The sequence below is a fragment of the Garra rufa genome, chromosome 21 (assembly GCF_049309525.1).
Source record: "Garra rufa chromosome 21, GarRuf1.0, whole genome shotgun sequence".
Lineage (NCBI taxonomy): Eukaryota > Metazoa > Chordata > Actinopteri > Cypriniformes > Cyprinidae > Garra > Garra rufa.
In genome coordinates this window covers 11,001,819-11,016,584 of record NC_133381.1, presented here as the reverse complement: position 1 = coordinate 11,016,584, position 14,766 = coordinate 11,001,819, and the positions used below count along the sequence as shown (strand labels likewise).

Sequence of the window (14,766 nt, the reverse complement as noted above, 5' to 3'; positions counted from 1 at the left end):
TCGGAATTCTGACTTTTTTCTCAAAATTGCGTGATATAAACTCCCAATTTTGACTTCTTTTCTCAGAGCTGCATGATACAAACTCGGAATTCTGACTTTTTTCTCAAAATTGCGTGATATAAACTCCCAATTTTGACTTCTTTTCTCAGAGCTGCATGATACAAACTCGGAATTCTGACTTTTTTCTCAAAATTGCGTGATATAAACTCCCAATTTTGACTTCTTTTCTCAGAGCTGCATGATACAAACTCGGAATTCTGACTTTTTTCTCAGAGCTGCATGATACAAACTCGGAATTCTGACTTTTTTCTCAAAATTGCGTGATATAAACTCCCAATTTTGACTTCTTTTCTCAGAGCTGCATGATACAAACTCGTAATTCTGACTTTTTTCTCAAAATTGCGTGATATAAACTCCCAATTTTGACTTCTTTTCTCAGAGCTGCATGATACAAACTCAGAATTCTGACTTTTTTCTCAGAATTGCGTGATATGACCTTGCAATTTTGACTTCTTTTCTCAGAGCTACATGATACAAACTCGGAATTCTGACTTTTTTCTCAAAATTGCGTGATATAAACTCCCAATTTTGACTTCTTTTCTCAGAGCTGCATGATACAAACTCGTAATTCTGACTTTTTTCTCAAAATTGCGTGATATAAACTCCCAAACTCAGAATTCTGACTTTTTTCTCAGAATTGCGTGATATGACCTTGCAATTTTGACTTCTTTTCTCAGAGCTGCATGATACAAACTCGGAATTCTGACTTTTTTCTCAAAATTGCGTGATATAAACTCCCAATTTTGACTTCTTTTCTCAGAGCTGCATGATACAAACTCGGAATTCTGACTTTTTTCTCAAAATTGCGTGATATAAACTCCCAATTTTGACTTCTTTTCTCAGAGCTGCATGATACAAACTCGTAATTCTGACTTTTTTCTCAAAATTGCGTGATATAAACTCCCAATTTTGACTTCTTTTCTCAGAGCTGCATGATACAAACTCAGAATTCTGACTTTTTTCTCAGAGCTGCATGATACAAACTCGGAATTCTGACTTTTTTCTCAAAATTGCGTGATATAAACTCCCAATTTTGACTTCTTTTCTCAGAGCTGCATGATACAAACTCAGAATTCTGACTTTTTTCTCAGAATTGCGTGATATAAACTCCCAATTTTGACTTCTTTTCTCAGAGCTGCATGATACAAACTCGGAATTCTGACTTTTTTCTCAAAATTGCATGATATAAACTCCCAATTTTGACTTCTTTTCTCAGAGCTGCATGATACAAACTCGGAATTCTGACTTTTTTCTCAGAGCTGCATGATACAAACTCGGAATTCTTACTTTTTTCTCAAAATTGCGTGATATAAACTCCCAATTTTGACTTCTTTTCTCAGAGCTGCATGATACAAACTCGGAATTCTGACTTTTTTCTCAGAGCTGCATGATACAAACTCGGAATTCTGACTTTTTTCTCAAAATTGCGTGATATAAACTCCCAATTTTGACTTCTTTTCTCAGAGCTGCATGATACAAACTCGGAATTCTGACTTTTTTCTCAAAATTGCGTGATATAAACTCCCAATTTTGACTTCTTTTCTCAGAGCTGCATGATACAAACTCGTAATTCTGACTTTTTTCTCAAAATTGCGTGATATAAACTCCCAATTTTGACTTCTTTTCTCAGAGCTGCATGATACAAACTCAGAATTCTGACTTTTTTCTCAGAGCTGCATGATACAAACTCGGAATTCTGACTTTTTTCTCAAAATTGCGTGATATAAACTCCCAATTTTGACTTCTTTTCTCAGAGCTGCATGATACAAACTCAGAATTCTGACTTTTTTCTCAGAATTGCGTGATATAAACTCCCAATTTTGACTTCTTTTCTCAGAGCTGCATGATACAAACTCGGAATTCTGACTTTTTTCTCAAAATTGCATGATATAAACTCCCAATTTTGACTTCTTTTCTCAGAGCTGCATGATACAAACTCGGAATTCTGACTTTTTTCTCAGAGCTGCATGATACAAACTCGGAATTCTTACTTTTTTCTCAAAATTGCGTGATATAAACTCCCAATTTTGACTTCTTTTCTCAGAGCTGCATGATACAAACTCGGAATTCTGACTTTTTTCTCAGAGCTGCATGATACAAACTCGGAATTCTGACTTTTTTCTCAAAATTGCGTGATATAAACTCCCAATTTTGACTTCTTTTCTCAGAGCTGCATGATACAAACTCGGAATTCTGACTTTTTTCTCAAAATTGCGTGATATAAACTCCCAATTTTGACTTCTTTTCTCAGAGCTGCATGATACAAACTCAGAATTCTGACTTTTTTCTCAGAATTGCGTGATATGACCTTGCAATTTTGACTTCTTTTCTCAGAGCTGCATGATACAAACTCGGAATTCTGACTTTTTTCTCAAAATTGCGTGATATAAACTCCCAATTTTGACTTCTTTTCTCAGAGCTGCATGATACAAACTCAGAATTCTCACTTTTTTCTCAGAATTGCGTGATATGACCTTGCAATTTTGACTTCTTTTCTCAGAGCTGCATGATACAAACTCGGAATTCTGACTTTTTTCTCAAAATTGCATGATATAAACTCCCAATTTTGACTTCTTTTCTCAGAGCTGCATGATACAAACTCGGAATTCTGACTTTTTTCTCAGAGCTGCATGATACAAACTCGGAATTCTGACTTTTTTCTCAAAATTGCGTGATATAAACTCCCAATTTTGACTTCTTTTCTCAGAGCTGCATGATACAAACTCGGAATTCTGACTTTTTTCTCAGAGCTGCATGATACAAACTCGGAATTCTGACTTTTTTCTCAAAATTGCGTGATATAAACTCCCAATTTTGACTTCTTTTCTCAGAGCTGCATGATACAAACTCGGAATTCTGACTTTTTTCTCAGAATTGCGTGATATGACCTTGCAATTTTGACTTTTTGACAGAATTTTTTTTTTTGAAATGCCTGAAATAAAAATATCAAATGGTTTGGATCGAATGTTTTGAATCCTGTGCTGACCATGGCAGGATCATGAAACCCCACAGGACATTTTTTGTTAGGAGCATCCCATCTGACACTCATTCAAAAGGTCAAAAAGCCTTTTGATGTCTTGTTTTCCTTTTTGTTTTTTCTGCTCCACATTTTAATTTGACTTTTTGAGGTGTTTCTTTCGTGGGAGCTTTAGACGATGCATCAGACACAACAATCTTCAAAGAAGAAAATATTGTGACTATCAGTTTCAGACAGAAAGGAGCGTTACTTTGTAACTACACTTCGCGGGATCAATGCAGTAAGCATTCCCATGTGAAGTGGAGGTTTTCTTTGCATAAAGAGTGTTTTTTCTCTCAGGGCTGACACACAGAGGCTTTCAGAGCAGTGGGCTCTGCGCTGGACAAGTACAGCTTTGTGTTGGGGGAGTGCAGGAAGACAGACAGGAGAGAGGCAGGCAGACAGGCTAAATCAGGGAGACGGGCAGAAGCAGTGGGCAGCTCTGCGGTGAGCTCAGGAATGCCCCACTCGCTCCACAGCTGCCAACAGAGCCCATAGTGTTCTTGTGGCAACGTACCCCTAGACTTTCCCTCCCCTCAGGACCACCACCTCTTCTGGTCAGCAGCCTGCCTGGGAGTTTTGTGTGCCCTCATTACGCAGAATGAGACTGCTTTCTCTGTGAAACTGTATGCCCGGGAAGTCCAATTCATTTTAAATGAACCAGAAGCAAAAAAAAACCTGATTCATTGAGTTTTTTGAGTCACTCAGAGGCTTCCCAGAAGTCCTGTGTGTGATTTTCTAGTAAGTTATATAAGTTACGCTACCATTCAGAAATTTAGGGTCAGAAAATGTTGGTTTGTTTTGTTTTTGTTTGGAAAGAAATGAATACTTTTATTTAATGAATACTTTTATTCAAGGGTTTGGGGTAAGGAAATTGGTTCTGTTTTGTTTTGAAAAAATTAACACATTTATTTAGCAGGGATAATTGCTTGAAATTTTCTTTTTAATATTTTATAGTTACAATACTGTTTAAAGATTTCATTCAGTACATTTTCTATGGAAGCCTGTTTCTGCCACTGAATTAAAAATAAAAAAAGGTAAATGCAACTTTTAAGCTTTTTAGGAGTTTTCTTGCAATTGCAAGTTTACATCTTAGTTCTGACTTTTTTCTCAGAATTGAGTGATATAAATTCGCAATTCAGACTTTTTTCTTAGAACTACGTGATATAAACTCGCAATTCTGGCTTATTTTTTCAGAATTGAATGATATATATTCGCAATTTTTACTTTTTTCTCAGAATTGCGAGATATATATTTGCAATTTTAACTTTTTTCTCAGAATTGCATGATATAAACTCACAATTCTGACTTTTTTCTCAGAATTGCGTGATATAAATTCGCAATTCTGACTTTTTTTCTTAGAATTGTGATATAAATTCGCAATTTTGACTTTTTTTCTCAGAATTGATATAAATTCGCAATTTTGACTTTTTTTCTCAGAATTGTGATATAAATTCGCAATTTTGACTTTTTTTCTCAGAATTGCGTGATATAAACTCGCATTTTTTATTTTTTCTCAGAGCGACGTGATATAAACTCGCAATTATGGTTTATTTTTTCAGAATTGAATGATGTAAACTCACAATTCTGACTTTTTTTCTCAGAATTGCGTAATATAAATTCGCAATTTTGACTTTTTTCTCAGAATTGCATGATATAAACTCACAATTCGGACTTTTTTCTCAGAATTGCATGATATAAATTCGCAATTTTGACTCTTTTTCTCAGAATTGTGTGATATAAATTCACAATTTTGACTTTTTCTCAGAATTGCGTGATATAAACTCTCAGAGCGACATGATATAAACTCGCAATTCTGGCTTTTTTCCTCATAATTGCATGATATAAGCTCACAATTCTGACTTTTTTGTCAGAATTGCGTGATATAAACTCAATTTTTACTTTTTTCTCAGAATTTTTTCTTTTTTCTCAGCTTTGACATCACAGAAATAAATTAGATTTTAAAATATATTAAAAAAGAAAAACATGTGTTAGTGAATCATTTTTGGGTGAAAGTTTCCCGAAGTGTTCCTGAGTTGCACTTGATTGTGTTCACAAACTCAAACGATGTCACTTGTTTCCATAGATGGCGTTGATCGAACTTCAACCATCTGAGAGACAAAAAAAAGAGGGCGCACAGGGAGACGGCATGCCTGGCAGCAGGGGAAAAGGTCATCACGAGGTCATAAGCCCTTCTGCCTATCAACTCCCCCCTCCACCTGCTCACCTACCAATGCCAAATAGCCAATAGGAGAGGTGGGGCGTGGTCTACACAGTGCCATTCACCATTTTCTGAAAGGCTTAACACAAGCAAGTTCTGTCTCCATGACTACTTCAGCGTGTTTACATTCGAGTTTGGGAGAAAATCACATCTTCAACACTTCCTTAGAAGAACGCCGCAAAGGGTCTAACGTGTCGACAGGCCATTAGAGGGGGTCCGTAACGCAAGGAGACAACTCTGTCTGGGACATCACGAAATCCAAACCAGCCAGCAGACGAAACCAGATCAGGACGTAGTTACAGATTCGATCTCTGTGCCTCTGTGCGGATACTAAAAATATTACGTTATAGTATGTTTACACGTAATACTGTCAAGAAAATCAGAGGTCATTTTTTTTCAGGTGCGAGCGTTGTCAAAATCCGAGGACGTGTCGGTGTACAGCTTTAGGTTCCTAAATGGCTTCATAGTTTACAATTGTGTTTGTATTTACTGTTTTCTTGCTCTAGTTTTCGTTTGTGCCAGCAGGAAAGCTGATTTACAACACTACAGAGACAGTCAGAGCTACGGATGGTACTCAGAAGAAAGAGAGGGAATGTGAGAGCAGCGATGGGAAAGGAAACAGGAAGTGATGTCAGTGGAAGGGTCTGCAGAGGGAGCGAGGAATGTCGTACATGGATTCTGACGTAAGGAACAGTCGAGGGAGATCAGGAGGTCAGAGGAGTTGAATAGAGGAGAAATGCCAGCAAATGCAAGTAGATCGAAAGGTTGAAGCGGAGCAGGTGAACACGGAGGTCAGAGGTGCGCAAGTCCAGACAGAATATGCAGAAAAAAATTATTATATTATATAATAAAAAATCTTATATATAATTTTTATTTAAATATATTTTTTAGAATTTATTTACACTGCTGCTCGAAAGTTTGGGATCGGTAAGACTTTCTAAAAGAAGTTTCTTATGCTCATCAAGGCTGCATTTATTTGATCAAAAATACGGAAAAAAGCTGTAATATTGCTAAATGTTATTACAATATAAAATAATGTTTTTTATTTTAATATACTTTAAAATATAATTTATTTCTGTGATGAAACGCTGAATTTTCATCAGCTGTTACTCCAGTCTTCAGGAATCATTCTAATATGCTGATTTATTATTAGAATTATCAATGTTGGAAACAATGAATAACAAGTTAAAAAGAACAGTGTTTATTCAAAATATACATCTTTTCAAACAATGTACATCTATGCTATCACTTTTTATTACATTAACACATACTTGGTGAATAAAAGTAATCATTACATAAAAAAAAAGAAAGAATAAAAATGGACTGACCCTAAACATTTGAACAGTAGTGTATATTGTTAGAAAACCTTTCTATTTTCAAAAAATGCTGTTTAACCTTTTATTGATCAAAAGTATTGGTAATATTTAGCAGCACAATTGTTTCCAGCAATTAGAAGAATAATAGCTGATGAAAATTTAGCTTTGCATCACAGGAATAAATTATATTTGAAAGTATATTAAAAGGAAAAACATTATTTTATATTGTAATAACATTTTGCAATATTACTGTTTTTTTCTGTATTTTTGATCAAATAAATGCAGCCTTGATGAGCATAAAAAACATCTTTAAAAAACATTAAATATCTTACTGATCCCAAACTTTTGAGCGGCAGTGTACATTTTAATATTTTTTAATTAAAAAAAAATATAAATAAAATATAAAAAATATATTTAAATAAAATTATATATATATATAACGTTAAAATAAATAAAAAATATGTCATTTTAACTATATTTTTGGTGGAAATTTTGTGGTAAACATGGTAAAATGTGCTAAACAGACCTTTTGTTTGTGTCTGAAAGCATAACTTGCTTGGGAGAAGTGTACAGCTTCATGAATGATGTACTGTGGGAATCTACGGAGATTATTTTTTTATGCATTTAGTTTTTGTTTTTAATCTATAAATGCACAGTCGTTGATTGATTGTTAGCGATTTTGGGAAGATTACAGGTGTCGTATGGAGGTTTTTAGCTGATTTCTTTGTATTTGGGATATCACATGTGTGGTACAGGAAGAAACAGGGAGAAAAATATACAGTATGTCACATGAAAATATATGAGGAAAAAACACTAACGCACCAGATACTAGTACAGAGCGCCATCTTGTGGTGAAACTGTGCAATAGTTACCAATAAGTGAGGCTAGAGTCTTTTTTTTTTACAGTATTGTCTTAATATCAGCCATTAGTTAATCATGCCAGGTATAAAAAAGTAGAACGTTTACAATAAGAGCTTTTAGTTTTAGACTCTTACAAGTGAAGATCTGACTTTCTGCATGGGAAGGGTCTGAAAGGGTCATTTTTTTTGCTTTAATTGTTTTAATCCGGGACATAAAGTCTCTTTATGAGGGTGTTCAGTGATTGTTAATGTATCCTATTTAGAGTTTTTCCTATAGTAACTGCTTTTCCTGCCTTTGGTGCTGTGAATCCTTGCTGAAACCATCAAAAGTGAATTTGCAATAACGTGCAATAGACTCTTCATCAGCAACATGGTGTGAATCACAGGGCTGAGGGGGAACCGGGGGTCCCGGAAAGAGTAACTGGACTAACAAACTCGGCCCCGTCCTCCAAATCCCCCACCGCAGGACCGTTGTATCCCGTTCGTCCTCGTGTGAAGGGATTTGTTGGCCTGCAACTTGACGCACCTCCCCACACCTCAAGTGTTTTATGCTTTTTGGCTCATCCAAAGAAACCAGTCATGATTAAATGGACAGCAAGAGGCACTTTGGCATCCGTCGAGTGGCGAGCGACGCGCTTCGAGCTGCCTAAAAGAAAGAATGTTGACTATGCAGTGGGTCAGCGAATTGGTGCCTCCAAACTAGTGCATGAAATGCCTTAAACGGAATGGTAGCCGGTGTTTTACAAGCATGTTAGCAAATCATGTGGCATCTAGAGGTGCATTTATGTGTGTATTAAGCCACTCATCACTGCCATTTGAAAACAATTAGCAGATTCAAATGATTATTTATTCTTTTCTATTATTGATGCAGAGGTTATTCTATTCGTTAGATGTATTATTTAAGATACCTTGTGTATTAACTTTTGCTATGGCTGGTAACCATAAGTACATCTCAAATAACAACCTAGTTATTTTTTTGACGTTTGTTTTCCCAATTTGCATTCTTTTTCCTAAAAAAACGTACCTGATAGTCAAAAGACATATCAGTTTTTTTTTTGTTGTTGTTGTCATTATGTTGTTTTAATATTGCAGTTTTCTTTTCTTTCTTGTGAGTATCTATAAATGCTTATATTTTGCTAACTCTCCCCCCGGATGGTGTATTTTAAGGAAATTGTTTTTTTATATTACCACGTTATGAACAAAGAGCCAGTTGTTGTTTTGTTTTAGATTTTGCTGTTTTTCTGTTGCTGTTTTTCACCTCTGTGTTTTATGGAAGCCCGTTTTCGCCACTGAATAAAAAATAATAAAAAGTTGTGAGTTTTTATCTCACAGTTCTGTCTTTTTTGTCAGAATTGTGAGGTATAAGCTCGCAATTGCGTGTTATAAAGTCAGAATTGCAATTTTGAGAAATTAAGTCACAATTGTGACCCTGGACCACAAAACCAGTCATAAGGTTAAATTTTACAAAACTGAGATGTATTCATCATATGAAAGCTCAATAAATAAGCTTTCTATTGATGTATGGTTTGTTAGGAAACGGCAATATTTGGCCGAGATACATCTATTTGAAAATCTGGAATCTGAGGGTGCAAAAAATTCAAAATACTGAGAAAATCACCTTTAAAGTTGTCCAAATTAAGTTCTTAACAATGCATATTACTAATCAAAAATTACATTTTGGTATATTTATAGTAGCAATTTTACAAAAAAATCTTCATGGAACATGATCTTTACTTAATTTCCTAATGATTTTTGGCATAAAAGAAAAATCAATAATATTGACCCATACCATGTATTTTTGGCTATTGCTACAAATATACTCCAGCGACTTAAGACTGGTTTTGTGGTCCAGGGTCACAATTGTGAGATATAATCTCACAGTTCTTATATATAATCTCACAAGTTTTTTTCCTACCTCAAAATTGTACTTTATAACTCACAGTTGTGAGAAATAAAGTCAGAATTGTGAGAAAAAGTCTAAATTGATATCTTAATTCTGTGAGAAAGAGAGTCAAAATTGAGAGATGTAAACTCGCAATTGTGAGAAATAAAGTATATAAAGTCAGAACTGCGAGTTTATATCTCAGTTCTAAAAGCAAAAGGTTTTATCTTGTAATTCTGTTTTAATTTTTTGCAATTGCGAGTTTATATCTCACAATTCAGAGAAAAAAGTCTGTATTCCTCGCATTTGTGAGGAAAAAAGTCAATTGTGGGTTTTTATCTCTCAATTCTGACTTTATTTCTCGCAATTGTGAGTTTATATCTTACAATTCTGGGGGGAAAAAGTCAGAATTGCAGATAGAAACTTGCATTTACAAGAAAAAAGGTTAGAATTGCAGGTTTTTATCTCACAATTCTGACCTTATTTCTCGCAATTGCCAGTTTATATCTCAATTCTGAGAAAAACGTCAAGAGTTGCAAGTTTTTATCTCGTAATTCTGGCTACAATTCTGAGGAAAAAAGTCAGAACTGCGAGATGGAAACTTGCATTTACAAGAAAAAATTACAGGAATTACAGGTTTTTATTTCTCAATTCTGACATTGTTTCTCACAATTGCAAGCCTATATTTCAATTGGGAGGAAAAAGTCAGAATTGCGAGACAAAAAAGTCAGAATTGCCAGATGGAAACTTACTTTTGCAAGAAAAAAAAAGTCAGAATTGCAAGTTTTTATCTCACAATTCTGGCTTTATTTCTTGCCATTTTGAGTTTATATCCTACAGTTCTGAGGGGAAAAGTCTGAATTGCGAGATAGAGACTTGAATTTAAACAAAAAAAGTCAGAACTGTGGGCTTTTATCTCTTAATTCTGACTGTATTCCTCGCAGTTGTTAATCTATATCTCAATTCGGAGAAAAAAAATCAGTATTGCCAGAAATATAATCAGAATCGCGAGATAGAAACTCACATTTGCCAGAAAAAAAAGTCAGAAATGCATGTTTTTATCTCGCAATTCTGGCTTCATTTCTTGCGATTGTGAGTTTATACCTTATGATTCTGAGGAAAAAAGTCACAATTGCAAGATAGAAACCTGTTTTTATGAGGAAAAAAGTCAGAATTGCGGGTTTTTATCTCTCAGTTCTGACTTTATTTCTCACAATTGCTATATCTCAATTCAGGAAAAAAAGTCAGTATCGGAGATAGAAACTCACATTTGCAAGAAAAAAAGTCAGAAATGCAAGTTTTTATTTCGCAATTCTGGCTTTATTTCTTGCGATTGTGAGTTTATATCTTACAATTCTGGGGGGAAAAGTCAGAATTGCGAGTTTGTATCACAATTCGGAGAAAAGTAAATTCAAATTGTGAAATAAAAAGTTACAATAACCTTTTTTTAAATAAAAAAAATATTCAGTGGCGGAAACGGGCTTTCATAGTGTTTAATGCCAAATACATACGGCGTAGCGTCATTGCGTAGTTCTTCACAAAAAATTGATTGGATAACGAATCTCGAGATTCTTTCCCTCAGTGCGAAGAAGCGTTTCATTCGTTTCTGTCCAAACGCGTTGAATTGCAAACACGCTGCCAAATTACAAATGCTGTAACAGTGTTAACATTTACATGCGATTAAACTAGCGTTTTATCATTGACAAAGCCTTTTTTGTAAACGTTACATTGTTTTTGTAAAAGGTTTAGCTTTTCGGAACGTATCTGATGCTGATCGATTTGATTTTCGATTTGATTGGATGTTTTCCCCTCAATTCTGCAACAAGGCTCTTTGATTTTATTTTTTATTTGTGTTATTTTCAAGAGCCGATGTCCTGTATTGACTGCAGGCTGACGTATATACATATATAAAATATATATTTTAAAAGAATCTTATGTCTATGAAATGATAAAACCAAATAAAAACCGTGGAAAAATAAAACAAAATAGTAAAAAAAAGTAATTTATATTAGAGATGCATGCAAGAGGCTGGGAAGTCATATCTAGAATAACAAATGGCAGTGCCTTTTTTTGTATTCAGACATTTACCCCAAATGTAAATGATTTTATATGGCTCTAAAATATAGAGATAAGCAGGACGCATTGATGGTTGAAACTTCAAGTCATACAAAGTCCATACGAGCTGATTGTGACGCGTTTGCTGGTAGTTCATGGGAATCTGTATGCTTTAGGTACTTCAGTGCTGTTATGAAGTTATGGTTATATCTGTCTGTACAACACAGATGTGTGTATATATTTTTTGTTCGTACGTGTGCGAGTGTGACACTGTGTATCCAGGTGAGAAACCGGATTGTCTTTGTAATTTTTGTACATATACTTTCTTGCGTTGGATGCTTCATCGGAGGCTGTTTTTCCACTTCCTGTTAACGTTACCTGTGAGGCGTCACATCTCGTGTTAACGTCTCTCTGCTCATCCTAGCACAGGTTTTAAACATCCTTACTGAAATAAACACGACTTTAGTCAATAAAGAGAGGGATTCTGTAATCTCTTTCCCTCTTGTGAGGTTGTTTATTTGTGCGTTAATGGGAGATTGTACTGTTTGTTTGTCTGTGATGTTCCGCCAACTGAATGTGTTTTGTCCGTTTTATTGGGTCTGTGTTAAATGCTTGACATCTTTGTAATAACCACAGACGAAAAGTATTAAAGAGTAACTTTTGAAAAGGACATAGTGTGTATCATTTCAAAGCAGCTGTTGAACGGTGTGGAGGAAGCTTTGCTCATATGTTCAGGACAGGCTAACAAACCACATGAGTCTGTCAGGAATTTACTGCCTCCTCTCTGTTTTAACCAATCAGAGAGCTTGAGACAGATTTTTACTGCTAAGAGGCGGGGCTTTCTGTGAAAAAAAAAAAGACAAATGCTGAGTCACTCTCAACTCAGTTTTATGAACTCATTTATGATGAGCCAATGAAAGTGACACATAGATGGGCTGTGTTGTTCATGGAAAATAGGAAGGATTATGAAATAATTTTTTATTAATTCATAAGTGATATAAAAATCAGTAAAGAGTAGGATTTATCCGTGAATATATATATATATATATTTTTTTTTTCTGCTGCCTGACCAAACTACTTTCATGGAAGAAAACATGATTTTCACCCTAAAAAAAAAAAAATATATATATATATATATAATTAACTTTATATATGAATTATTAAATAATTGAATTGTATCTATATAAGTAACAAAATTACTTAATATAAATTAAGTGATTTAATAATGTATCTATATATATATATGTATAGATATAATACAAAATAACAATTTTCAAATATATATAAAGTAAATATATATATATATATATATATATATATATATATATATAAATTGAATTTTATATATATATATATATATATATATATATACACGTTCATACATATGTATACATACACTTAAAATTATTTAAATTATAAAATTATATATACATATAAACTTTTTATATATAGTATATATTAAAATTAAATTTATATGTATATATATATTATTAAATTATATAATTATATATATTATTAAATTATTGAATAATTCATATATACTGTATGTATGTATGTATGTATATATATATATATATAACATCACAAAATAGCTTTATATATATATATATATATATATATATATGTATATATACACACACATATATAAAAATATATATAAGTAAAATTCAATTAATTCATATATATCAGATTTCAAATTTTCTTTAAAAATAATAATAATGATAATAATAATAATAATAATAATAATAATAAATCACCCTTAATCATCCTTCGGTTACTTGATAAAAATGATATATTTAAATGATTTAAATGGTGTTGTTAATAAAAGTTTTACAGTGTTTTACAGTAATGAGAATGGGATTTTTTTAACGTTACAATATTGTGAATTTGCTTTTGGGCTGAAATATTACATTTTTGTGATTTCATGCTCTAATGTTTCTCATCTTTTACCAACAAAAAATACCGTTAATAATAAGACCATTCTAACATATTTTACACAAGATTTTTTTATTATTTGAAGCTGAAAATGATGATGAACATCAATAGTAAAGTATGAAAGGCTCTTTGAGTCTTTCGTTTAAAGAAGGCCACATGAATAACACTCAATATGTTCTCAATATCAAGTGCTCATTTTCTTAATGAATCCACTGATATGACGTGATCGTGACATTGAAAATCTCGAAATGTTTCATAATAAAAAAGAAAAAAGTCACTACACAGGCAATACAACAGTATCAGTAAATCCATCCGTCATTCAAGATTAATATAATTGTCTACAATGATACATAAGTACATAAGTATATAGTTTAAAACCGTAACTCAAATACACATCGTACATACCCAAGGACAGGTAAACATGCACCAGAGGAAATGTACAAAATATCTTCTACAAATGTAGAATCTTAAAATCTCTTTTAGTTGGTTTCCATCTTATTAGAATTACAAAGATCACATTTACCAGTACAGCTGTGTTCTGCATTCTTCATACTGTAAGTGAGTCCCACAATGTGCAAAATCAGATAGTAAGTTGACCTACACCGCACCTTTCACCTTTGGTCTTTTTTTTTTTCAAACAAATAAAAGACGACCTTCAGAGTGTAAACAACATTGATGGCCATAGACAGGACATTCTGGAGGCTGGAGCTGGTTATCACTTCATGACAGAACACATCAGACCCAACAGCTGATTTCAAACAGAAAATAATAGTGTTGCACAAAACATGGAAATACAAATAATAATGAGCTCAGGGACAGTTCACCCAATTTACTCACCCTAATGTTGTTTCAAACCTGCATGACCTTCTTTCCTCTGCTGAAAATGTTTTTTGGCGTTACAATAAATTGTATGATTGATAGTTTATAATTTTTTAAATAAGCAAAAATATCTTTTTAAAAGTTACAAGTTCATTTTCATCAAACTTGTAGGATCAACCAATCACGGCTTTTGAAATGATGACTCATACCTAGCAACGGGGTCAACCACACCTCCTCACTAAGATAGGATTTTCCATCCATTCCTTGCTCAGAGTTCACTGAAAATGTTCTGGAATCACTTCTAAGCTAAAACTCCTGGCAAGGAATTTTTAGGTTAAGTTAGGAGCTCTCTGAGAGGATTCTCAGAATCTTTAGGGATACGGGCCCTGGTTATTTCAGGAGCCTTGTCACAAGTCCATTGTTTTTGAATGTCAGTGCTACTTCTGCTATATTTTCACATATATATCACACACACACACACACACACACATATATATATACATATATATATATTAATTTTAATTAATTAATTTGCCTTTTTTATTCCTTATTTTTCACATATTACGAGTCATAAAAGACAGATATATACAGTATATATTATA

General features: G+C 33.5%; 1 protein-coding gene across 2 annotated transcripts in view; it reads left to right on the top strand.

Annotated features, from left to right (window-relative positions):
- Positions 1-5,191, top strand: part of samd4a (sterile alpha motif domain containing 4A) — a 63,259-nt gene extending 58,068 nt beyond the window's left edge. For both annotated transcript variants that reach the window (XM_073827212.1, XM_073827211.1), the window contains one exon: positions 5,163-5,191. In XM_073827212.1, the coding sequence (XP_073683313.1) occupies positions 5,163-5,191 (29 nt within the window). The remainder of the gene's footprint in view (positions 1-5,162) is intronic.
- Positions 5,192-14,766: the final 9,575 nt, after the last annotated feature.